Here is a 27821-nt window from a genome sequence, read left to right as displayed (position 1 = left end):
ATCCAGGTCAAGATGAACGAACATTCAAACCTCTAGGCTACCCAACTAGACTAAAATCAATGTTTGCTTGTTGTTTAACTCCACACTCAGCAATATTTACAATACATGGTTATGGTCTGTAAATTATCAGGTCTGGACCAGACAATCCTCTGATCAACCAAGTGTCAACCAAGTCAGCGAGCCTGACCACCTGATCCCGATCAATTCTCATCTGTATCTTCAGGGGATATTCACATTTGGTAAATACTTGGTTTCCTTTAAAACACAAACTTTAAGCCAGACTATCAAAGCAAAGCTTAAAAAAAATAAACCTTCAGAACATGCAAAATAAACATTCTGTAGTCCATGACATTTACTAATTATAATACACATGAAGGACTCAGTCAAGTCATTCATTATCTGGCAGCAGAATGTCGTTTTTTGTTCTGTCCAGGAGAATTCTACCAACAATACCAACACAACGTAAACACACATTCGTCATTTCCAGGAAGTTAAGCTCCGTGATTGGAAAGCAGGATGGTCATAGATACAATTAAAGTAGAGTGGATTATCATCAACGTCAATAGTTTTCTTTGCTCTGAGATGTAATCATGGCAGGATTTGCAGAAAAACACTAATAGCAATATTCTTTCTAATAACAGTTAAGAGATATTATGTCGTGAATAAATATGAAATATGATCATGATTTTCAAAATTATACTGAATTTGAACCATTATTATCTGTAGAAAGTTGAGACAATTGAGAAAAAATGAAAATGGCAATGTTTGATAGCCATCATTTGCATGAAGATGCATCATTCGGTGCTCACTGGTTTTGAGAGTCTGCTATCTTCAACACTGTGAAGGTGGAGTTTTCAATGTGCGTTGAGACCCGTGAAGGTCCCGGGGTAGAATAGGCCTTCAGCAACCCATGCTTGCCATAAAAGGTGACTATGCTTGTCGTAAGAGGCGACTAACGGGATCGGGTGGTCAGACTAGCTGACTTGGTTGACACATGTCATCGGTTCCCCATTGCGCAGATCGATGCTCATGTTGTTGATCACTGGATTGTCTGGTCCAGACTCGATTATTTACAGACCGTCGCCATATAGCTGGAATATTGCTAAGTGCGACGTAAAACTAAACTCACTCACTCACTCACTCAATGTGCGTTGAATGTTATTTGTTCATGGGTTGAGTCATGGTTGAGTAAGTGAAGGGTTGAGTGGGCGATTGTTTGACTGAGTGTTGCTTGAGTAAGTGAGTGTTCGACAGAGACTGACAGGGTAGACTAGAAACGGGCTTCATTCATTGTACCCATGTGAGGAACTGACGCTGGGTCTCCAGTGTGACAAGCAAATGCTTTAACCTCTTGGCTACCAAGCCATCCTGATTACTATATAAGGGACATGTTCCTTAAAATCTTATTGCTTCATTTAATTCAGATGAGGAAGAGTGAGTGAGTATGGTTTTATGCCACTTCTAGCAATATTCCAGCAACATCAAGGTGGGGGCACACCAGAAACGGGCTTCACCCATCATACCCATATGAGGTATGCTCTAACCACAAAGCTGCCTCACTGTCCCTTGAATGAAGTAGTGATCAGATGAGGAAGGAGAAAAATGTAATCTTGGATGGATGAAGAATAAACACACAGGATGGACCATGAACAATGGTGTCGCATCAGAATCTTTGTTACCACAACAGGAATTCTCACAAATGAGGCAGCAGCGCAGACAAGTAAACTGTAATACAATCCGACATCGTACTCTAACAGCAAACAAAAGTGTATGATTTGTCTGGTGCTGAAATACTAATATTCCAATATATGGATCAGCAGTCTGATGAGGGCAGATTAATTGTTGCTGAAGCTGGTGTGCCATATGGAGTCTTCACACAGCTTCAGAGGAAACACCATCATAAATACCACCGCCTGACCACAAACGTAGTCGCTTCATTTCTCGCAGTATATGTCATCCCAAAACGTTGACATTTTAACAAGATTCATTCGAAGATTAATTAGTCCCCGGTTGAAGATACAAAGGCCAGACTTACCATCAGATACAGTCACAAGACATAATGATCAAAACAAGTGATTGTCTGTAGTTTCATAGTTTAAACAACAAAGACTTTCAAGAACACAGTCAGTGGCTTCTATTTTGAAAGGTTTCGGCTCAATACAATAATGTATTTTTCTCATAAATCTTGAGATGACTCCTTGGTTGCTGCATCTCAATGACATATGTACATGTAATTAGGAGCAACAAAAACCTTTCCACATCTATGAGGAATCTGTGGTAAAACAGTGTCAATGCCACATTTGTGACTGTGTCATGAGTGTATATTTGTTGCAGCAGAATTACTGCTGTACAATGCAGATATTGGGAAAGAGAACTTTGACAATGGGCCATTTTCAGGATTATTAGCCATTTTCTGAATTTAGAATGGGTCCCTGCCCTTGTATCAATAGTAAACTTCAAACTTTAATGGGCCATTTTGTATTCCAATGAGCAAAATGGCCCATGGCCCCTCCCTTTCCCAATCCCTGCAATGGTTGACAAGAATGTACTGTGGCTTGGGTCAATTTCCCAACATTGTTTGATTGTTTGTTTACTGTTTAATGTCAGACTCAGCAACATTCAAACTATATGATGAGATCTCAACAACACTGCCACATGTCTCACCACTGCTAAATATCTCAACACTGCTTCATGTCTCAACATTGCCACATGTCACAACACTGCTTCATGTCTCAACACTGCCATATGTCTCAACACTGCTTCATGTCTCAACACTGTCACATGTCTCAACACTGCCACATGTCTCAACACTGCCACATGTCTCAACCCTGTCACATGTCTCAACACTGCTTCATGTCTCAACACTGTCACATGTCTCAACACTGTCACATGTCTCAACACTGCCACATGTCTCAACACTGCTTCATGTCTCAACACTGCCACATGTCTCAACACTGCTTCATGTCTCAACACTGTCACATGTCTCAACACTGCTTCATGTCTCAACAGTCACATATCTCAACACTGCTTCATGTCTCAACACTGTCACATGTCTCAACACTGCTTCATGTCTCAACACTGTCACATGTCTCAACACTGCTTCATGTCTCAACACTGTCACATGTCTCAACACTGTCACATGTCTCAACACTGCTTCATGTCTCAACACTGCCACATGTCTCAACACTGCTTCATGTCTCAACACTGTCACATGTCTCAACACTGCTTCATGTCTCAACACTGTCACATGTCTCAACACTGTCACATGTCTCAACACTGCTTCATGTCTCAACACTGCCACATGTCTCAACACTGCTTCATGTCTCAACACTGTCACATGTCTCAACACTGCTTCATGTCTCAACACTGTCGCATGTCTCAACACTGCTTCATGTCTCAACACTGTCACATGTCTCAACACTGCTTCATGTCTCAACACTGCTTCATGTCTCAACACTGTCACATGTCTCAACACTGCTTCATGTCTCAACACTGTCACATGTCTCAACACTGCTTCATGTCTCAACACTGTCACATGTCTCAACACTGCTTCATGTCTCAACACTGTCACATGTCTCAACACTGCCTCATGTCTCAACACTGTCACATGTCTCAACACTGCTTCATGTCTCAACACTGTCGCATGTCTCAACACTGCTTCATGTCTCAACACTGTCACATGTCTCAACACTGCTTCATGTCTCAACACTGTCACATGTCTCAACACTGCCTCATGTCTCAACACTGTCACATGTCTCAACACTGCCACATGTCTCAACACTGTCACATGTCTCAACACTGTCACATGTCTCAACACTGCTTCATGTCTCAACACTGTCACATCTCTCAACACTGCTTCATGTCTCAACACTGCTTCATGTCTCAACACTGTCACATGTCTCAACACTGCCACATGTCTCAACACTGTCACATGTCTCAACACTGTCACATGTCTCAACACTGATTCATGTCTCAACACTGCTTCATGTCTCAACACTGCTTCATGTCTCAACACTGTCACATGTCTCAACACTGCTTCATGTCTCAACACTGCTTCATGTCTCAACACTGTCACATGTCTCAACACTGCCACATGTCTCAACACTGCTTCATGTCTCAACACTGCCACATGTCTCAACACTGTCACATGTCTCAACACTGCTTCATGTCTCAACACTGCTTCATGTCTCAACACTGTCACATGTCTCAACACTGCTTCATGTCTCAACACTGTCACATGTCTCAACACTGCTTCATGTCTCAACACTGTCACATGTCTCAACACTGCTTCATGTCTCAACACTGCTTCATGTCTCAACACTGTCACATGTCTCAACACTGTCACATGTCTCAACACTGTCACATGTCTCAACACTGCTTCATGTCTCAACACTGCTTCATGTCTCAACACTGCTTCATGTCTCAACACTGCTTCATGTCTCAACACTGTCACATATCTCAACACTGCTTCATGTCTCAACACTGTCACATGTCTCAACACTGCTTCATGTCTCAACACTGTCACATGTCTCAACACTGCTTCATGTCTCAACACTGTCACAACACTGCTTCATGTCTCAACACTGTCACATGTCTCAACACTGCTTCATGTCTCAACACTGCCACGTCTCAACACTGCTTCATGTCTCAACACTGCCACATGTCTCAATACTGCCACATGTCTCAACACTGCCTCATGTCTCAACACTGCTTCATGTCTCAACACTGCCACATGTCTCAACACTGCCACATGTCTCAACACTGCCACATGTCTCAACACTGCTTCATGTCTCAACACTGCTTCATGTCTCAACACTGCTTCATGTCTCAACACTGCCACATGTCTCAACACTGCTTCATGTCTCAACACTGCCACATGTCTCAACACTGCTTCATGTTTCAACACTGTCACATGTCTCAACACTGCTTCATGCCACAACACTGTCTCAACACTGCCACATGTCTCAACACTGCTTCATGTCTCAACACTGTCACATGTCTCAACACTGCTTCATGTCTCAACACTGCCACATATCTGAACACTGCCAGACCATATTGCCCAACATCTCAGCGAGAAACAATCTGATACAACAGTATTGATAACTCATTCGCCTAAACGGCCTGAATGTCACAGTTACTCCGGAAATGAGGACCAAGGCTCATTTAGCACAGGTCTTCCGTCAGTGCACCAGACACCTAGGGACAACAGCATATTTACCTCTTCATAGAAACCAGGCATAAAGTATTCAGTGACAAATAACAGTATTATATCCTGAGGATGTCTTCCTATCACTCATATGAAGACAATAACAAAGTCCATGAGGTGATAGTGAATATATGTCACACTAGATTGGGATTCAGGGTGGCACTTCTGGTGGGGATGGCCTTGTTGGAGGGTGGTGGCGTTGATGGGTTGTAGCGATGATGGTAAAATGTGGTCTTCTCGTTTAGGAATGGCACAGTAGGTGGGAAGTAAGTTACCAATGTAGTTAGGTGCTAGCCTTGTCGATGGATTGTGGTCTTGGTGGGGAGTAACTTATTGGTAACACTGTAGGTGGCCATCTTGCTCAGGATGGCGCTGAAGGTGGGTGCTAGCCATGATGGTGGATGGTGGTCTGCTCGCTGGATATGGCACTGAAGATAGTTGTAGCCCTGCTGGTAGATGTGGCAATGTAGGTGGGTGGTAGTCTTTTGGTAGAAGGTGGTCCTGTAGATGGATGGCAGCCTTGTTGGTAGATGGTCGTCCCATAAATGGATGGTAGCCTTGTTGGTAGATGGTGATCCCATAGATGGATGGTAGCCTTGTTGGTAGATGGTGGTCCGGTAGATGGTAGCTGTGTTGGTAGATGGTGACAAGATAGGTGGGTAGTAGCCTTGCATATGGATGTAGCTTTGTTGGTGGATGGTAGCCCTGTTGATGGTAGCCTTGTTGGTAGATGGTAGCCTTGTTGGTGGAATATGGCAATGTAGGTGGATGGTAGCCTTGTTGGCAGATGGTAGCCTTGTTGGTAGATGGTGACAAGATAGGTGGGTAGTAGCCTTGCATATGGATGTAGCTTTGTTGGTGGATGGTAGCCCTGTTGATGGTAGCCTTGTTGGTAGATGGTAGCCTTGCTGGTGGAATATGGCAATGTAGGTGGATGGTAGCCTTGTTGGCAGATGGTAGCCTTGCTGGCAGATGGTAGCCTTCTTGGAGCATAATAGCCTTCATGGTTGTGATTGTGTTGTAGGTGGGTGGTAGGCTTGTTGGTGGATGATGGCTTCAATGGTAGGTGGGGGGTAACACATGTGGGCATTAGCCTTGGGTGAAGTGAATGATGATGATTTATGGAGAGGGGGTATCACAAGTTTTGTACACATACACATGAACTAGTGGGGTCAGCAATTTGGAACCTAAAACTATTAAAGAATTATGCTTCAAAATTACAGGAGAGGGAGGGATTTCCATTGATTTTGTACAAGACTTGCAGGGTGGGGTGGAGAGGGGGTTTCACTTCCTTTGTACATGGATTCTTGGGGGTGACATTCACATTGTACATGCTTCTCCATAAAGACTCATCTCTATGCGATTCGCCCATCATGGCCACAAGTCATGAATGGTCCCTTCCTGTACCGTTATCTAGACTTGGGCTTAATGTTCAGTACAGCCTAGTAGCAAGGTTACCAAGCCTCTGCAGCCTTTGAATGACTGACAAAACAAGCTCCACCTCTTAACAACCTTAAATCACCAGCCAAGTCTGTTCCCACTTTGTCACAGTACATTCTTCTGCCACATACTGTTTTAGATAAGGGGTCACTAGCCTTCAGCCTCTGGTGACAGTGGACAATTCTCAGATTCAAATGAGCATTATTAAATCTTCAAAATACATGATAATTTCTGTCTGTATGTGAGGTCTTTTTGGCAGTTTGAAGAGCACATAACAGTAATGAAATTCCTGACATCATGTATCTGATCATTGCAATACAGAAGCCTTATCAGACAAGTGCTTGTGTTTTGTTTACATGGAGACAGTAATTGACCCCTATCAGGGCAAGTTTTTTACCCCTGCAACATCTCTCAAATTTGGCAGCCACCCCTGACCCTGCCTGGTGGATGATGGGCTCACAGGTCACAACACACCAAGGTTATAGTCTGCTTGCAGTGGAAATGTAATGATCTGATAAAATTCACTTTTGAACAAAAAAAGTTAGTCAAATAAAGTGAAATTAACATTGTGAACATTACCTTAACAAATGAACATTTAAATCTGAGAATTTTAGTTAACATTGTTGTTACAAGTTGTTTAACACACAATCAAAATTTCAAACTGCTATTTCTGGTTTGTTTTACAAAGATGTATGCACATAAAATGAAACACCAAGAACAAGTAGTGTTGGTTTAAGTTAACACTCATCACATATGAAATGCATTTGTTTCACTGTTCCAACTTAGTCGAGAATATGAAGCAAGTCTCAGTTAACTCAAGGCTCCATTTCATTATGTGCCATGATTATTTTTATTCTACACCAAGATTACATTACACCAAATCAGAATCACTTTTCATAGGTAGCCTTCATTGCAGGCTCAATCATTTGACAGCACTGATTCAATGATCATTGTGTTTTTTAAATGTACATCGATTGAGTAATGAAAACTGACCATAATTTCTAATATTTAGTGCTGTCCTTTTTTAGTGTGATGACTTATACCACCCACCCAAGAACAGATGTTTAGTGATTCTACAGAACAAGATCCTTTCAATAACTACTTGCACTTCTTGATGAACAGTGACAAGATCATATACATACTGGACAAAAATAGTTTAGCATATATGTACATTTTGAAATTATGATAATGATGTTTTATTCATTGACATACTAATAAAATATAAGCCATAAAAATTCCTACATCCCTAAATTATTTTGTCTAGTATATGTGTTGCTATAGAAGTCAATGGTGACAAGATCATGTATATACTTGGCAAAATAGTTGGGGATATATGTAAATTTTAAAATGATAATAATGATGTATTTGTTCATTGACATACTGATAAAATATGAGTCATAAATACACCAACATCCCTAACTTGTTTTGTACAGTATATACATTACTATAGAACTATAGAAGTCAACGGGAACATATTTGGCTATGTGTAACTTACAGGAAACAAAACTTATTGATGGCTGCTTGTGCAGTATGAGGACTACAGCCTATTGTAGTTATTCTTTATCATCCCTCAGCTTGACACTGCTGACCTGTATCATTATACAAATGAAGTCCTGGTTGAGGAACAGGCTGCCATGTTAGTGCCACACTGCTAACGACCCATGGTAATCACTTACAAAGGGCCAGTGTCAGGCAATAATGACTGTAATGAAGACACACCTCATTGACTGCACAGAATCAAATCAACAAAGGTCTCAGTTAGCAGATGGAGCTGGAAACAATATATGATCTCACTACTGTTCATCAACAAGTGTAGGCACACCTTCACTCAGGAGCTTGTTCTGTGGAATTGCTAAACATCTGTTCTAGGTGAGTGAGTGAGTGAGTGAGTGAGTGAGTGAGTGAGTGAGTGGGTGGGTGGGTAGGTGGGTGAGTGAGTGAGTGAGTGAGTCTGTTCTCGGGCAAGTGAGTGAGTATGGTTTTACTCACTCTTCATCTCTTGACACACTGGTGATCATAACATTAATAAATGGTTTGTCCAGATTTAATTATGTGCCATAAAACAGAAAGGAATTTAGATTCAGATGCTACTTTCTGCAATATTCTAGCAATATGATGACTGGGAACACAAGAGGGGAATCGAACCCGGAGCTTAGGCATGACAAGAGAACACTTTAAGTACTAGGCTTTGAAAACCCAAAGTCCTAATAGAAACCCAATACCCATCACTCACCTGATTGGCGTAGAGGTTTCTTAGGTTTGGGTTTCCCTTGGAAACCTGACGCTTCTTCTCCATCTTCATTCTGAAAGAAAACAAATATCACAAATTTCAAGCTTTCATTGTTCTTTTGTATAATGCAATATTCCAGTTAAATGGCAGTGGTCTGGAAATAAATCAAGTCTGGGTTAGACAATCCAGTGAACAAATACATTAGCATTGACCTACGCACCTGAGATACAATAAGTCAACCAAGTCAGCGAGTCTGACATACAAATTCAAAGTTCCATACTTTACATTATGAGAGATACTCATTACATATATAATGAGCAGCCCTCCTCATCAGGCAGTGTAGAAACAGCCACTGGCCCGCAAGCCTGTAACTAGTAAAAATCCAGTCAGACCAGAAATCTCTACAGTCACTGTCCAGACTGGCTAGATGAATTTTCATGACATAGTATAAAATATCACTCTCCCTGACTTACTATGTTATAACACACATTTAAATCATGCCAGATTATGGCCTGATAAAAATGTTCCTCATATTAGCAGCTTAACTGTTAAACACGTGTCTGCATTCAAATTTCCAACGAGAGAATTATTTTGTGGGCTTGTAACTTTCCGGCTTTGCCAGCAGACTGGCTAACATAATTTGGATACTACTTTGCACACTGCTTACAGGCTCACAATGACACCGCTGATCATAACTTACTATTCTAGCACGACATTGTGAGATACTCGATTCTGATTGGTTGACTACTGCACATGACTATCCTTAAACTTAAATCAAAGGACCGCTAATTACACGTCGTCCGATTCACCTGCGTATGAATATATAGCACTCGCTGACCTTTTTCGTTTATAAACAAACATGTCGTTTGAATTAGACATAGGTGTTTTTCACCTTGGAACCTTCTACGAGATATTCGGAGAAGAGGAATTTGACCTAAAACCAGAATGGTTCGATGACGACCTACTGGCATCAAGCGGTACAAATGAAATTCTTCAACAACAGAATTTCGGCACACATTGAGTGATACTGAATTAACGCTAGATTCCACATAGAGCGGTGCCGGGTATTACATAACTGCTAACATCACATCACGCCTAAGTTAGTAATTCACCCAATGTTTCATCACTCGTAACACAAATAAATACTAAAAACGAACCTCACAATATCTATATACGCTGGGATGGAATTTTGTTCAGTGACAGCCGCTTGTTTGGTAATATCCGACACTGCTCTACAAAACAGTCGTACAAGACTGTACTGCGTACGGTTGCCACTCCAAACAAACAGTATGAATTAAAATGAAAATGAAATTTATTATTATAAACAAATCTCTGTTAAATGTGGTCTTAGTAAGCAGTACACAAACCATTGCGTTCAGTCCACCACTGTAACACTCTTATCTCTGCAGGCGTTGAGGCTAGAGAAATTGTCAAAATAACAGGTCACAAAAACCATCATAGTTTATCATCCTACAACACCGATTCATCGGCAGAACAGAAACGCCATTACTCAGCCATCCTTCACACCGGCAATGAAAATACTCGGCCTATATCCCTAACCTGATGCCTTTGGTCCCCGCTGCATCATCAGTTGGTGCACCATCCACATCTACTGTAAACGTGTCCAATATTAAAACTGACATGTCTGGTCTATTCCAAATTGGCAACAGCAGCATGGTGATTAATAATTACTTCCGTGAGTAAGTTTGAAAGTTTGAAGCGACAACACTTTACAGTCGTCCTACTTGTAGGTCATGGGCGAGTCTATAGTAATGTACTCTAGGGGTGAGGTGATTTTTCGGTTGCATATAATTGTATAAAATTGTTTAGGGGTTCTACACTATGTAACTGACAGCATTGTATCCATATGTAAGAGACACAAACAAGTTGTTTGAGCATCCAAAATAAAGTTCTTGTACTTTGCAAATGTTTTGTCTAAATCACTGCACATCCTGTTCTTGTGTTGGACGATTCCATATCGATTCCTGGAAAAACGCCCCATCACAACTCTGTGCTCTTGTGTCCGGATTTCAAACGCATATCAGTCGTGCTAGAATGGCGATAAAGGCATTCAGTTTTCAATTTTGAGGTCCTTTATCTGTTGATTTAAGACCGGTAAATGAAACATGAGAGATTCTCCTTATCATTACTTACTAATGAGAGACCTTCCTTATCATTACTTACTAATGAGCGACCCTCCTTATCATTACTTACAGGTACATTATGGGAGAGGCTCTTTAGTATTACTTACAGACACATGAGAGGCCTTCCTCATCATTACTTACACATTTAGAGAGAGGCAGTCCTTATCATTACTTATAGACACATTATAGGCCAGACTCTGTCATTGCATTATGAGAGACCTTCATCATTATTAGTTACACATTATGGGAGAGACTCCTTCGGTAACCATTACTTATGACATACCTACACAGTCCTTACCATTAACTTAAAAGACACTTTATCATTACCAAACAAATCATGAGAGACACATGAGAGACTTTCATCATTATTACTTACACATAATGAGAAGACTCTTTACCATGACTACCTTTGTATCATTACCTACAGATAAATTACAAGAGAGATTACTTGCCATTACCTTGACAGACATGATCTGGAGACACTTTATGAAAGACTCTCCTTATCATTACATTCAGACAAAATCATATTTAAATACACCAAAAAATTTAGTCACATGTTATTCAAAGTCCAGTTCTACAGCAAGATACCACACAGACCACTCCACAGCGATCACAATGTATTCGGCAAAGGACCTGATTATTTAAACAGCTATCTGTCAGCGCTCGGAAATGATTGAAACTGATCAGCTAACCGTTATCCGCAGATCTGTCAGGCCTCTAGGCTTTGCCTACCATCACCGAAATGGACGCGAAATGAGCGAGTTATGAAAAGCGAATCACTTTCATGACAAGGTCTAATCATGGTTCTTGGGGCATTATCGTCAGAAATTGATGAAGGGGCCTTATGAAATCTACACCCATGTTAATAGCATGTAAATGCTTTAATCTGCTAATTAATTGCTGCAGGTTATGAGGAAGTCATTTCCCCGTGTTGAGTTTTATGTGCTCAGAACAGGCTGTCGTTTTTACAATCAGATGAAGTTACGCGTCTGACGTCAACCCTGTTTTTTTCCTCATATTCGTCTCAAGAGGTTCATCACCCAATTTGTCAAACAGTTGATTAGGAAAGTTGTTGGCTTGCTTCAATCTGTATTAGCTTTAGTTTTATATCAGGGAGAAGTGAGGTAGAGTGAAGTATTCGACACCTAAGAACTAGAATTAGTACTCATATCGAAAATGACCTGTATTTAGGATCACAGACCTTTGGGAATCCTTGACTGTACTCAAATTGCTTCAGCTGATCCTACTGACGAGTTGAGGAATATCATGCTACAGCCATACCTAATCTTTCACAATGTTGTAAGACAAACATTTATCATTTATCTGTGACACAGGCTTAAGACAAAAAAAAAACATATCAGTCTCTCCCTGATTCCATGATCCCGCGGTTACAGAATAAATCACAGAAAATACCTGTTCATGTCAAAAAAGTCTGGTCCACAGAGAACTCATTTTCATGCAGAATACTTGGAAAATTTGCCATTTTTTCTGTTGCAGAATTTACTAATTTTGAAAATTAAATCAAGATTGTCCACCAAATGAAACAATACTTGAAAGATTTTGTAATGCCATTTCTGATCACCCTTGTTTCCGATAATCTATCCAAATAAAAAAAATCATCTTGCAAGAAAAAAAAGAGCTGCCATCTGTACCCGGAATGTCATGAAGCTCTAAAACAGTTACAGCTTGCTTTGTGCTTAAGAAATAAAGTCTGAAATTTTTTGTTGCTTTTTCTAGAATATAAGTGCAGAAATATTTGCAGAATTTTAAAAATGGGATGCAGAATTCTTAAAGATTCATGACGGAATGTAGGAGAGACTGATATATGTGTATCAGAGATATGAGTATCTGGAATGGTGGTGGTATAGCCTTATGGTTAAAGCATCCACTCGTCACACCATAGACCTGGGTTCGATTCCCCACATGGGTACAATATGTAAAGCCTGTTATGGTGTACCCTGTCACAGTATTGGTGGAATATTGGCTGAATACTACTAAAAGTTTCAAAGCTTCATCAGAAAATAAAACTCAATCTCACTGATATAAGTGTGCAAATTAATGGAAGTGGTACTTTTATCTGAGGCAGCTTTGTTTTCATCGTTACAAGACTTTCAATTATTAAAATACATTTTCAAATAATCTAACTAACTTTTCTGAGATAATGAATGTGCCACAAAAGGAGTTAATTGTATGGTCAGTCTGGTTTACACAGCAATGGAAAACAGGCATTGTTGCATGCATTCATTTTCATGCATTGATGTCTTGAAAAGGGAAATGGTATAATGAAAATAATAAATACTATTATGGAAACCAATAAGTGAAGACATGAAAGCACATTAGTTCCTTCATTTTTTTCCAGGTTCCCTCAGATTGTATATATTGCACTGTCCGTGGCATTCTGGAAATGAACAAAGAAACACTTGTACTTTCATGTGTTCCCCTATCGACTCATGATCAGTTTAATGTTGCCACAACTGCTCAGTGCTGATTAGTCCTGATCTGCCTAACCTTTTGTTTTTTTGCTATTAAACTATGACAGCTGGTGTCTTCATGAAAGTTCCAGACTGAAGTTGACTCCCACAAAAACGTCCATTACGCCTTCATGACACCAAGAGTCATGACGACTCTTAAATTTTTACGCTGAGGGCAAGCAGGGCTAGCTCACTCATTTCATTGTGACAAGTGAACACTTTCAGCACTAAGCTACCTACCTCCTTCCATTACTTAACACATGAAACATGAGTGAGAGCATTTACTTTTGTGCCACTTGTAGCAATATTCCAGCAATATCATGGCTGTGGACACCAGAAATGGGTTTCACTCAATGTTTCTATGAGTATACAACATCAAATACTGATTCAGTAGGCCTCAGTTGATATTTTCCCTCATAGTTCCCACATGTTTGACTCAAAGAGGCATGTAATTGATATTCTGAGTATTTAAATACATGTGTGTACATGAGTAACAGTCAAACGTCATGGATAACAAATTCTTTTATTTCACCTGTGCATCAATTCGACACAGATTCTTGTTCCACTGTCAAGTGAAACGTCACACTTACAAAACAAAAGAAGTTGCTATCCATAGTGTTTGTCAATAACTGAATTCCCAACTCCTCAAATGGCACTTTGAGATGCATGAACTGATTGTTTGAATTGTTCAGTGTTGACTATATTAAATGAATTCTTTGTCTTGGCCATATATGCCTATCCAATGATGCTCCACAATATTTTTCGTGACCTGCTTACAGAAACACTCAGCAGTATTGCAGCCATATGGCAGCAGTCTGTAAATAATCAAGCCTGGACCAGACAATCCAGTGATCAACATCATGAGCACTGATTGTCAACAAAGTCACCTAGGCTGACAATTTGATCCTGTTAGCCAATTCAGTCTTAGAAAATATTAATTCTGATTATTCCATATATTATGTTTGTTTAATTTGTTGTTCAACACTGCACTCAGGAATACTCAAGCTACATGAAGCCTGTCTGTAAATAATCAAGTCAGGACCAGGCAATCAAGTGATCAGTACCATAGATCTAAAATCCAAGGACATCTGTCAACCAAGTGAGCAAGCCTGGTCACATGATCCTGTAATCAGCTCATAGGTTGCTGAAGACTAATTCTATCACAGATTTTCACAGGTAACACACAGAAAAATCTCTAGGATCTGAATGTTGACTCCAGTGTGAACTCGTCTATCAAACACAACAGAGAGCCATGGCCTACAGCCTCTCTCAATCACCGATCACCAATCGCCAAAGAGTGTAATAATCTCCCTCAACAGCTGAGACATTCGACAAGCTTATCACTCTCCAAACCTTGCCTAAAAACTCATCTGGTCATGATCCCATTTCAGGATTAGTTTTTTTCCACTCTGTGCGCTTCCAGCTTGCATTTAGTACAGATTAATGTGCGATAAAAGATGACTGCTACTATTATGACTTTCATCTGGTATGTTGGCAACAGCAACTTTAAACAAACACAGAAAAGAAACAAATTGTTTTAGTCAGATTTTTACCAGTTAAAATCATTTGGTGTTAAGCAGTGTATGAAATAAATCAAATGTCAGTCAACCATCAGGGCTGGTAACTTTAAAATGTTACAAGCTCAAAACAGATGTTACCAGGCAAATCCAAACAAATTACTCAGATGCATGGAACATGCTGTCTAAAGTTTTTACCAGACCATGGGTTGGATAGGTGTAAATTTAGACCATCCATCAGAAATCTCTGTCTCCTGGTTGGAGAGGTCTTATTTCATACACTTTGTTAGGTCATAATGACGTGGGAACTAAAACAGCTTGGAGACATGGAGGTTGACAGAAAAGAAATGAAAAAGAACAATAGGATGTTCCCTGAAGGGGTTTTGAACTACAGAAAAGTATAATATTCAAAATACACACAACTAACTATAATTGAAGTTTTTGGGAGTATCAAACTGACTTTAACATTTTTATCAGCTCAGATTTGATAACACATAATTTCCTTATTTTCTATTTGAAAAAAGTCTCCTCGGGATTTTGAGAAATTGCTAGCAGAAATGAAATCAGAAGAGTGAAAAAATCAAAGATATTTATAAATATATGGATACATTGTATACCGAATCATTATTTTTCCTGAAGATCAGATTTTCAGGAAGTTCTGGTGATGCTGAAGTCAGCTTTTTATGGAGTTAGGCCAAACTCACCACAGATTATTTTTGCTGGAAAAAGAAGTTTTAGTTAAAGGTGATTTCTTAACCACAAAGCGCTGTGTCTTTGCAAGTTTTGTTCACAGTTTACCGCATGGTCGTATTGTGCTCGAATGTTCAGGAATCAGTGACTTTGTATATAAAGGCTGGTTGTCGTATTGACAACTTGGACACACACAGAATAAGTGGAGTACATATACCTGCCTGCCTCTCCATAAACGCTTGACCTACATGACTGCTGCCTGACCGCTCAACGTGTTACATTCAGTATAACTGTTTCTCAGTCTCAAGCCAAAACTTTGGTGAGTTGATATTATATCTGTGACCCATTGACTCAGATGCCTTGCACATGAAACTTGTCCGTGTTATATTTTGCTGGTTCTGAATGGATTTCTTGTACCTTTTGTCACAGCAAATTTTTAATCGTAACAAACCAAGTTAGTGAGTCTGACCACCTGATCCTGTTTATCAGCTCTACAACAAGCATTTTATCACAACAGCTTACAATGTCAGTCACTGGATTGTCTGGTCCAACCACCTTTAGCTGTACGCGTCAACTAAACAGAATCAGGTGGCAATGATTGCTGACCTGTCATTTTATCCCAAATAGGCCCCTTACCTTCAGTTGTGTACATGTGGAATAGCTTCTGCCACACATAGTGAGTGAGTGATATTTTCACTCCGCTCACACACTGCACCCATTTGGAATCAAACCCAGGTCCTCAGCATGACAAGCAAACGCTTTAACTACTAGACTACCCCACTGGCCCTCACACATGCATGGTGGTAGAGCAATATAGACATAGCACTAAGGCTGAGTCTATCCTGGGGTCCCTGGATGGGCTTAGACTACAAAAGGATTACGTATAATTTTCGCTGATAAAAAGGAATAGGATAAGCACCCTCAATGTCTCTTGGAGCTTGTGACCAAATGATCCTCTCTTGGACGGATTTGAAGCTGTGTTGTTTAATCAACTTGCTTTTCAGGGTTTTCCTTCAGCATTAGTGAGTGGGTGGCTGAGAACCCAGAGGCCGAGTAAGCGAAACTATATTTTCAAAGCATCCAAAACTACCCTATCAACCCTCCTCCAACCTCTTGACACATCTTCATGTGTCATTAGGGCATTCATCAGCTATCAAAGACCAGCTTCCATAACTTTATACTTTGGATGGTTGTTGTTTAAACACTGCACTCAGTAATACAATATATGGCAGCAGTCTGTTACTAAGATAGTCAAGTCTGGATCAGACAATCCAGTGATAAAAAGTATGAGCATCAATCAACACAATTGGGACACAATATATTTAAGCTGGACGAACAAGTTGAAACAACAGCGCCCAGTGAAACTGTCATAAACAACATCTCATAAACAACATCACGTAAACAACATGCTGATCATTTGCAGGATTACCAAAGAATACATAAAGGCAACTAGTCTTCATCTGTGAGACAGCTATAGAATAACTTCATTACATGACAAATTGAGGCAATCAAATACTAATGCTCAAGTCAAGGGGGATTCTTTGGAAATTTCATGATTAAAAATTACAGATACAGTCAATTCTCAATGAGTCAAATGCTGGCATCTCGAATATTATGCATACCTCGAAGTGCCTGTTGGTCCCAACCATACGCCGTACTGATTGTCATCATTTGATTTACAGTTACATGAATTTGTTTCATAAATACACATGACAAGTTGAGAAGAAAATGTGGCCGAAGAGATTCAAACAACAGCGAGTCAGTCAATGACAATTTAATTAGTGAAGAAAACTACACAGTGAACAAACCAGCACAACTCACGCCTTTCCGCCACTGACAGTGGAGTTCAAAAGGGACATTAGTGATTTTAGGAAAACAGAAGACATAGCAAATGGCATTAAGTCAATTAAACTGCTTGCATTATGTTCAGTTACTATTCATTCAGTTACTATTTATTCAGTTACTATTCATGATCTGTATAATCATAGCAGACTTCCAGTGCTCCCAACAATCTGGCCAAGGACCCAGTCTAAATCCTTGGGGATAACCAGATCAGAAACATCAACGTCAAAATGTCTGTCAATTGCCATGGATTTTTGTTCTTGAATTTTAAGAGGTCCAATGTTCCCACCAATCTGGCCAAGGACCCAGTCTAAATCCTTGGGGATAACCAGATCAGAAACATCAACATCAAAATGTCTGTTGACTGCCACTGACTGTTATTAACGAATTTAAGAGGTACATGTAAGTTGTATTTCATTGTGCTAACGTTGAAATGTGTTCATATTATATACTGGTTGTTTTCATTATGTATGACACCTAATGTATTGTTGTGCCATATTTTGAGACACTGTTTTGAGATGAATAAAGGAACTGTTCAATATTTAATCACCTTTTTCTCTACTCTCATAGACATACATGTATCTATGTGTTGAATACATCAATAAGTAAAACGTATTACTTGGTCCCCAGCCGTTCGGCTCATCGAGATTTGACTATAATTACAGAAATTATTAAGTAAACAACAGTTCTATATCATGTAATGTTCTGACAGACAGGAGGGGTAGTGGGGTAGCCTACAGGTTAAAGCGTTCACTCGTAATGATGCTCAAGGATCCGGATTTGATTACCCACATGGGTGCAATGTGTGAAACCCATTTCTGGTGTCCCCTGCTATTATATTCCCGAAATATTGCAGAAAGTGGCATAAAACAAAACTCACTCACCCAGTCTGACAGACTTAGTGATAAGGAGTAGACAATTGGAATCACTGCCTCCAAACTGTGTTGAGACTGTTATGACTGTATTGAGATTTCTATAATCTATTTAGCACTGCCAAATCTACAGGTGAAACAGTTCTAGATTGAGAACACTGTCGTTTATTTCCCAATTAGTTGACTCACATGCACTCATAGCTATCACCATCAGCTGTGAGACCATCTCATAAAGTCTACTTCGTATCAAGCTACAGCTGTGATCCTTATGGATGTCAAATGGCATATAATTGTGCTGAATGTGAAAATTTAATAGGATATAGGATATTCATGCAGCTTCATTGCGATATTAAGATGCGGGTTAAAAAAGCATTAACATAGAATTACGACAATCAATATGAAACATTGTCACTTTTACACATGGTCAGGATCAAGCATCTTATACAAGAGTAACAAAGTATGGCAGTGATTGTTCATATAACTACTTCTGTGAACTAATATTTCCTAACAGCACTTAAAGCTGCAATCTGACTCAGATGATTTTGTGTCATCATACAACATTTTGAAGAACAATACTGAATTAAATCCTGATTAAAATTCATGAAATATATCATGTCAGTCTACATATACATTGATTATTTTGTGTAACTAGGAACAAGAAGATAGAAATAACACTGCCATCCCATTATAGCTGAGCCTTTGATGTTGGGTGTCAGGCAATGCATTCCTTCGTACATCATCAAACTTGGTCATTGTCTGGTAAGTGGGACAGTATTGGTGATTCACTATTCAGAAGCCCTTCTGATAGAATGTTTGTTTTACAAAACTATCATCTGGTTATGCAAAAGCTTTATGGATGTCAACTTCTTCAAAGTGACAGGCATGATGTTGCAGACAATACTGATGGTCCTTCATCATGCTTATCTGGCCCATGCAGAGTGTGTTCTTTTTTGGAAAACATCACTGATTGCACACACTCAGAAGTACTCCACTGAACTGAGTTAAAAATTAGCAGCAAACTTTAATACTAGTATGTGATTGGATTTACTTCAGTTGGAACTTTCAGATGCAAGTAAGATTTGAAACTGTCAAACTAAACTATGTTTTGAGAATTAGGCAAGTCGCAAAACTATCATGACTCAAAAACATCTGTTGGTCGCCACTCGCAAAAATATTACAGTAAGTGCATGACACACATAAACATGCTGACTGCCAATCATCATACACAGTTCACGCAAGAGGATTTAGAAATTACATGGCTGAATCAGCAGTGTCAGGGGCAAGGTAGTACCCACCAAAGTTTTGTTGAAGAAGTGATTTAGTACTATCACTATTATAAACCTAAGCTAAAACGTGGGAGTTAAATACTTTATGCAATGATGACCAAGGCTCTTACAATTCTCTCATGTTTGGTAAATTTAATCATATCCCTTCAAGAACTGAATTTGTCACTGAAAATCATAAAAACTGAATGCATAGATTCTAAAACAATATAATTTTTAATTGGATTTGACTGCTAAAATATTTTCAGAGCATCAAGCTCTACATTGCCCAATAAATGAACCTGATGACAAAAGAAGTAATTGAGATCACTCGCAAATTATGCAACCTTCCCGAAGTACTTTAGGTTATTTTCATGAGCAATAAAACCCACAAAAGCACACTGAATAACCCAATATATGTTGGCCAGTGCAACTTATGCTCTCAAGTTAAAAGTGAGGTTTATACCACTTTTAGCAATATTCCAGGTTATCATTGCAGGAGACAGCAGAAATGGGCTTCACACATGTACCCATGAGGGTGATCAAATCAAGTTCATCGGCATGACAAGCGAACACTTTAACCATCAGGCTACCCTACCATCCCTCTTAGTTGGGAAAGGGGTAACATATCAACAGTCTTACCAAACAAAACAAACATAAAATCATTTGAAAATCACAAAATCAACATGTAACAGATATTTCTCTGCATTAAGCAAGGGTTGATTACAATTTCTCTGCAACTTTGCAACTTTGCATACCTGCAACAAACATTTCTGGGTCGTGATAAAGTGTGCATAACGTTACAACTTACGGTAATATTATGCTTTATAAGATAATGAATGGCACAGTGCTATGATCGGTTTGTTGACTGGGTCTTTGGGCCTAGATTTTAAAAGCTCTCTTAGTGCTAGGGTAGTCATGAGTTAATGTTAATGCATGGCACTTATGACTATCTTAGCGCTATGAGAGCATTGAAAATCTATGTCTGGGTCTATAAAGTCCTTATAATGACAACTTGCTACAAAACTCTTAAAAACCTCGAACTGCAACACATACTCGGCATACCCATCTACTGACTGACTGTAATTTATTTGTGGAAATGTCTAGAATCTTTTCTAAGCTGGCAAAGCTTTTTTCACTTATTGTGAATACAATATATTTAAAACAATCTTAACTACTGGGTGAATTGGCACCAGCCTGGCAGTCCTTGCCTATTACTGTATATTGGTCTATAGTCTTGTTTTATCTCCACAAAATTCATGTGTAGAATGGCCAGTGAATTCTTGGCCCATACTTAACCTTCAACATCACCCTGAGCCATCCATAATCATTTAAATATACACTCAGTACAGTTCAGCCTCCTTAATCGTGTATGGGATTAAGATTGATGTGAGGGTGGGTGGGAAACCTCACAGGCATTCTGCATCAGTGATTCAAAGCTATCGTTAACTCAATGTTCCAACATTGGGACCCATGAAGATCTGGATTTTAAATGATCTTCAGCAACCCTTGCTTGTCAAAGGAGGTGATGAATTGGAATCGGGTGGCTAGATTGACACATCACTTTATCCCAATAGCATACATATTGATATATGATAATATACAATATAATAATATAATGTTGGTCATTAGAATCCTTGAAGATCCAGGTTAGAATTCATCTTCTGAAACCCATGTTTGTCATAAGAGGCAACTTATGGGATCAGGTGGTCAGGTTTGTTGGCTTGATTGACACGTCATTGGTTCCCAATTGCGCAGGGCGATGCTCATGTTGGTGATTACTGGACTGTCTGGAATACAGCTGAGTGCGTCATAAAACTAAACTTACACGTTCACTGGATTGTCTGTTACAGATCCGATTATTTACTGACCAATATTGCCAAGTGAGGTGTGAAACAACAATTAAAAACGTATAAATGGGATAATCAAACAATCTAACATTTCCCAAGTCCGAGTCAACTGATCTAAGTGCAAGCGACATATATACCAAACACATCCTGCCATCTTGAAACCCAATCAACATAAAATCACCATATCTCTGTCAAGCAGCAACCACAAGGCCCTCCCTGACCTAGATTTCCACCATATCTCTGTCAAGCAGCAACCACAAGGCCCTCCCTGACCTAGATTTCCACCACATCTCTGTCAAGCAGCAACCACAAGGCCCTCCCTGACCTAGATTTCCACCATATCTCTGTCAAGCAGCAACCACAAGGCCCTCCCTGACCTAGATTTCCACCACATCTCTGTCAAGCAGCAACCACAAGGCCCTCCCTGACCTAGATTTCCACCATATCTCTGTCAAGCAGCAACCACAAGGCCCTCCCTGACCTAGATTTCCACCACATCTCTGTCAAGCAGCAACCACAAGGCCCTCCCTGACCTAGATTTCCACCATATCTCTGTCAAGCAGCAACCACAAGGCCCTCCCTGACCTAGATTTCCATCAAGTCAAGATTCCAGCACAATCAACATCTAGTTTCTGTCAAACTGAAATTCATTCAAGTTCCCAGTTAAGGAAAAAGAATTTCTCAACACAACATCCCAGACAAAGTAGTCTGAAACGGAAATCCAATTTTCCAAAATGAATCTTATAGAGCTTGATTGCAATGACACACAAGTCAATTATCATTGGCAAGGGATGAAAGAGTCCAATGTTATTACTATGCTGTAAAATCAGCTGGATAGCCTTTCGTGCTATTTATGTAACCTGTGAATATACCTGTCTACTTTCCCTTTTATGACTCGATCGAGCATGTATGCTTTAAATAATCTAATAATACTGACCACAGAATCAAATTTCATTCTAGAATACAGATCCTGGAATACACATGCATGTTTTGCATACCAAAAGAGATTCGAACTAAGTGCTATATAAGCCTATAACTTAATACTATCTCACAGATGACTGATCAAATCTGGGTGTTTAGTACAGCTCAATAAGCACAATGTAAAGCTGCAGGGGCAATTAGTTTTAATGAATACTCATATCTGATAAAAAAAAAGAAAATTACAAACACCAAACTAACTGTGATACAAATATTTTTTTCAGATATCTTTTTCAGCACACTCTAGTCATTGGCTATTCTACTGTTTCAGGGGGCGGTGGGGTAGCCTAGTGGTTAAAGCATTCGCTCGTCATGCCGAAAACCCGGGTTCGATTCCCCACATGGGTACAATGTGTGAGGCCAAATTTCTAATGTCCCCCACCGTGATACCGCTGGAATAATGCTAAAAGCGGTATAAAACCAAACTCACTCACTCACTCTACTATTTCAGGTTTGCAGATTTTGTGTACCAAAGTGTCAGGTTGGGTTGAAATTTAAAGTATAAAGTTGACTTTGACCAGTTCAGTTATATTTTCTTTTTGTTTGGGTCATTAGTTCATGGAGAAACATATAGTTTATCTACATAAAGAGGAGAATGGTCAGTAGTCCTATAGGTACGTGTACGCCTAAAATAAGGGTTGCTCTGACATAAATTTAGTAATATAGCATATCTATCCACCCATGCATCCGTCCGTCCGTCTGTCTGTCTGTCCATCCATCCTAATATTTGTTTACAGCGAATATCCAACACATTTGCTCAAGGTGTTATATTTTTCCTCTGTCATTGGATGTCAATTCAAAAGGCACAAGAAATTTTCAATCTCCACTCCCTGGGGATCATACACTGAACCATTATACTTCTAGATGAGAACTATCATATTTTCCTGATGGAACATATGGAAGTAAACATTCCTGTGTCCATTTCCAGGCATCTTCACATGCACTGTGGTGGAAAATCTGGAAACAAATAATGGGCCACTTACATTTTTATTTGTTCACCTATTCCTTTCCATCAATATATTGCAGTTAAAGCATGAAAACAAAAAATATATATGATACTGAACAGAGGGAAACCCCTGTCAGTCTCACAGTCCCTGAACCACATTATTTTCCCTACTACCTAGCTCTCCCTACAATGTTTAAGCCCTATATGAAGCAAGTCTAGATTTCCTCAGGTTCAGTGTGAATTTCCCACCTCACTGGGGCTCCTTTTCAATTCAGGTGGTTTTATTTGTTACTGTCAAAATTATACATATTCTGAGATCAAGCATTAGTTTAAAGTAAAACCTTGAGCTAAGATGGGTACAGTGTGTTTCAATAATATTAGCACTGGGTCTTGAAACATAACTATCATGACGCAGAAAACGTATTTGATGCACAAATTAACTCAAATATGCAATGATAAATGCTACCGGGCCCAATGTTCAGATAATCTAAACTTATAATTTGCTATTGTTTAAAACTACTCAATCAGTTTTATGTTGGCCAGTTAACTACTCAGAGCTGATTAGTCCTGACCTGCCTTACTGGTGTTTTTGTTGTTTTTTTTTGTTTTTGTTGTTTTGTTGGGGTTTTTTTTTGGGGGGGGAGGGGGGGGGAGGGGGTAGGGTTTGGCTTTTATTAAACTATGACAGTTAGAGTCTTGTTGCAAGTTCCGGACTGAAGTTTTTTGAGTCATGCAAAAATGTCCATTACACCTTCATGACACCAGGAGTCATGATGACTCCTAAATTTTTATGCTGAGGGCAAGCAGTGTTAGCTCACTCATTTCACTGTGACAAGTGAACACATTCATCACTAGGCTACCTCCTTTAACTGCTTCACACATAAAACATGATGCGTGAGTGAGTATAGTTTTAAGCCACTTTTAGCAGTATTCCAGCAATATAACGGCTGGGGACACCAAAAATGGACTTCACTCACTATACCCATGTGGGGACTCAAACCAAGGTGTCAGTGAAATGAGTGAACACTTTAACCACTGGGCTACCCCACCCTCCGAAATGAAACATGGAAACATTCATCTACAAACTCAGGCTACCAACCACACTGACCTTCAAACTGAACCAAAGCATCAATATCAACATGTATTTATCTAAAACATCTTTCAAACTCCCAGCCGTTGTTTTTCAAACATCACCTCCATCAAAATCGAAATAAGCCAGTACATAAGCCCTTTAATGAGAACTCAACTTCATTGGGTCTAATACAAGCGATATACCTCCTTGCAGGGTTTTCAGGACACAAACAGGAAGAATTTCTGAAATCCCATTGTCTTGTAGATATTTAATGCTTGTAAGCATATATTCAATAAAAGACTTTCGACTGTCTGTAGGCACTGTGATGAAACCGAACTGAGGGACTCTGAGGAAGCGGAAGTGCTGAGTTTTATAACAAACTTAATTAAAACTCAGTAAAAATACATCACGATCATCCTGTTTGTAAATTGCTCCCTGAATCACCTCTGTTAGATGATCACTGTTTGATTGGTGGCTTTAGGCACGCAGTGTTTGAAGTTCAGTAATGGTGTCGTCAATCTGTATTGTGAGCAGGCATTGTCTTAACCCATTTTATTTGAGACCAATTAATTATGACTAGATCTGGAATATCAAATTGGAGCAACAATATCCTCTTCATTCACCTGAATTAGGTAGATATAATCCAAAACATTGAGCGACTGAGTGACTTTGGTTTAACGCCGCTTTTAAAAATATTCCAGCAATATCACGGTGGGGGGCACGAGATGGGCTTCACACATTGCACCCAGGTGGGGAATCGAACCCAGTTCTTAGTATGATGAGTGGATGTTTGAACCATATAGGAAATCCCCCTAAAACACAGACAGACAGACAGACAGACAGACAGACAGACACACACACACAGACACACACACACACACACAGACAGACAGACAGACAGACAGACAGACAGACAGACAGACAGACAGACAGACAGACAGACACACACACACACACACACACACACACACACACACACACACACACACAAACACACTTAAACACACAAAATTGCTTATTGCGATTTCATTAAAATACAATCCTGAGATATCAAACAACATTCACATAAGAATGACCTTTACTTTGATCAATCGTAACTTCCCAAATCAGATTCGGAGGGTGACAGTGGAAATGTGTTTTTCAATCATGCAACCTATAAAATGGTAACATGACAATTATTGGCTGAATGCCATTCAGTCTATCCTTAGTTTTAATTAAATTTATTAGAATAATGCTCTTGCTCTGACAAAGAGACTGAATTATTCACATTATTTGATTTTGATGATGCATCAAAAAAGGAGTAACAGTGAACAAAAAACAAATGATCCAAAATTCACAAAAAAGTGCATAAAAATATTTCTATAGGACAAAACATATCATCTTTTAAACAATCAAACTTAAATACTATATTCATAACAACATATCGGAAGACTTTGAAATATAACACTCGAAACAAAATTATTTTGAAAAAAATCCTCCCAACAGAAAAATTATCACAAAAACGTGAAAAAAAAATTTTTGTGTTGGTTTCAAGAAGTTTACAACAGAAATAGCAAGCTTCCAAACATCGTCAAACAACATGGAAACTTTAATGGCACTCACTCCCATCCCTGAACGCAAATATCCAACAAACATCTATCCCTGGGCTTCCTTTTATTATCATAGCATATCATCTCAAGTCTGGCCGAGTGGACTGATAATCTAGCGTAACTTGTAATAGTAACTATACGAGCAGGGTTTATTAATTAATCACACTACAGGCCAGCATTCAAGCAGAAATGCTCAGGGTATGTTCCCATAAATCATCTTTTGAAGTCTGCACATCATTGACACTGATAATGCCATTGTTGAATTAATCTTGCTTGTGCATTTACCATTGAATAATAATCACCATGTCTGCAGCGATTTAATACCAAAAGATATAATGACAAAGTTTTCATTACCATATATAAAAAATGGCATCAAGCTCTGACTTGATAAAATAGGAAAGTGCTCCCGTGCAACTAATTTAATTTCCAGCCTAAACCCTGCACGTGTATCTTGATACTCTTTTAAACTTAGTGACGATGCTCAATTACATCTGCTTGGGTGAAATATTCCGCCGATACACGGATTTTGTCTAAATTTACCCTCCCTATTTCCTTATCCTTGGAGTAACTCCTACAGAGGCGGAGGCGGGACAGTGACTGTGACGTCATGGACCCTGAGGCCAGTGATGGAACTAATCCCAGTGGCTGGATGACAATGGTATAAAAGCAAGCAGTCACGCGGCTCCACCTCGATTCATCGACTGACCGATCACACTGACAAGTGAGGACACAGCAGCCCGGAGTAATTACCTCAGTCACAAGAGAGTTCCACATACTCAGGTAAGAGTGGTCTTTGGGAGAAAATGTCCTGCCTTAGGTAACTGAACAGCATTGTAATTGTATTTTTCATTTTCTGATGAAGTTGTTTTTAATGTCTGAGAAGTTTGCTCTTTATTTCTGCACTTTAAAACTATTTGTAAAGCTGTTGCCATTTTGTTTTATCATAAGTGGAAATTTACTGAAAAGTTTAAAAACAACTTGGGCTTAAAATGAATACAATTTTCTGGGGTTTCTAATGGTATATTTGTCTAATCACATCTTTATCTAGCTTAAATCCTTACTAAAAAACCTTTTGTTGATATTTAGTACTATTCATTCCTTAAAATCCGTTTGAGTCACAGCATACTTCTTTCATGATACCTCTCTCATTATTTATTTTAATTAACTTAAAAAAGCTCTTTAACAAAATTTTAAATCCTTCAGTAAAAAAGTATCCTATTCAATGATCAATAATTCTTATGGATGAAATACTAATTCATAATCATGGCAAAAAAGTAAATTTGAAAAAATAGTCTATACAAGTTTACTAAATATTTCTAAGTTTCCATAATTTTCACTCATTACAAAAGATATAAAATACCTCAAGTATGAAATTACCATGTTTTTGAAGAATGAGACTGTTTGGTTCATGTACATAAACAGAAATTTATTTCAAAGGATTACTGCACATTTCTCGAAAGAAAAAGATTGGTAATAATTAAATCATATACACTTTAGAAATGAATTATGATATGAATTTGTTGAAATCTCTGTCAATTTCTAAGCAAGATAATGTATCCTGGCTTTTCCTGCCCAAAATGTATTTTGAAATTTATGGAAACATTTTCAGTAGAAATTGGCAAAGGAGAATCCTTGATTTGAGTCTGTTCATTGGAATAGAATCCAGAGTCCTGAAACTAGAATCAATTTAAACAATCAACAGGTTTAAGTGA

General features: G+C 39.1%; 1 protein-coding gene across 1 annotated transcript in view; it reads right to left on the bottom strand.

Moving 5' to 3' along the window:
- LOC137290242 (selenoprotein S-like) overlaps positions 1-27821 on the bottom strand; it is a 69771-nt gene that overhangs the window by 4033 nt on the left and 37917 nt on the right. The window contains exon 5 of the mRNA XM_067821003.1: positions 8880-8949. Coding sequence (XP_067677104.1) covers positions 8880-8949 — 70 coding nt within the window. The remainder of the gene's footprint in view (positions 1-8879; positions 8950-27821) is intronic.

This window comes from Haliotis asinina, chromosome 1, assembly GCF_037392515.1.
Source record: "Haliotis asinina isolate JCU_RB_2024 chromosome 1, JCU_Hal_asi_v2, whole genome shotgun sequence".
In the NCBI taxonomy this organism is placed as follows: domain Eukaryota; kingdom Metazoa; phylum Mollusca; class Gastropoda; order Lepetellida; family Haliotidae; genus Haliotis; species Haliotis asinina.
The sequence above is the reverse complement of the archived record's forward strand: the minus strand, read 5'-3'. Positions and strand labels throughout refer to the sequence as shown.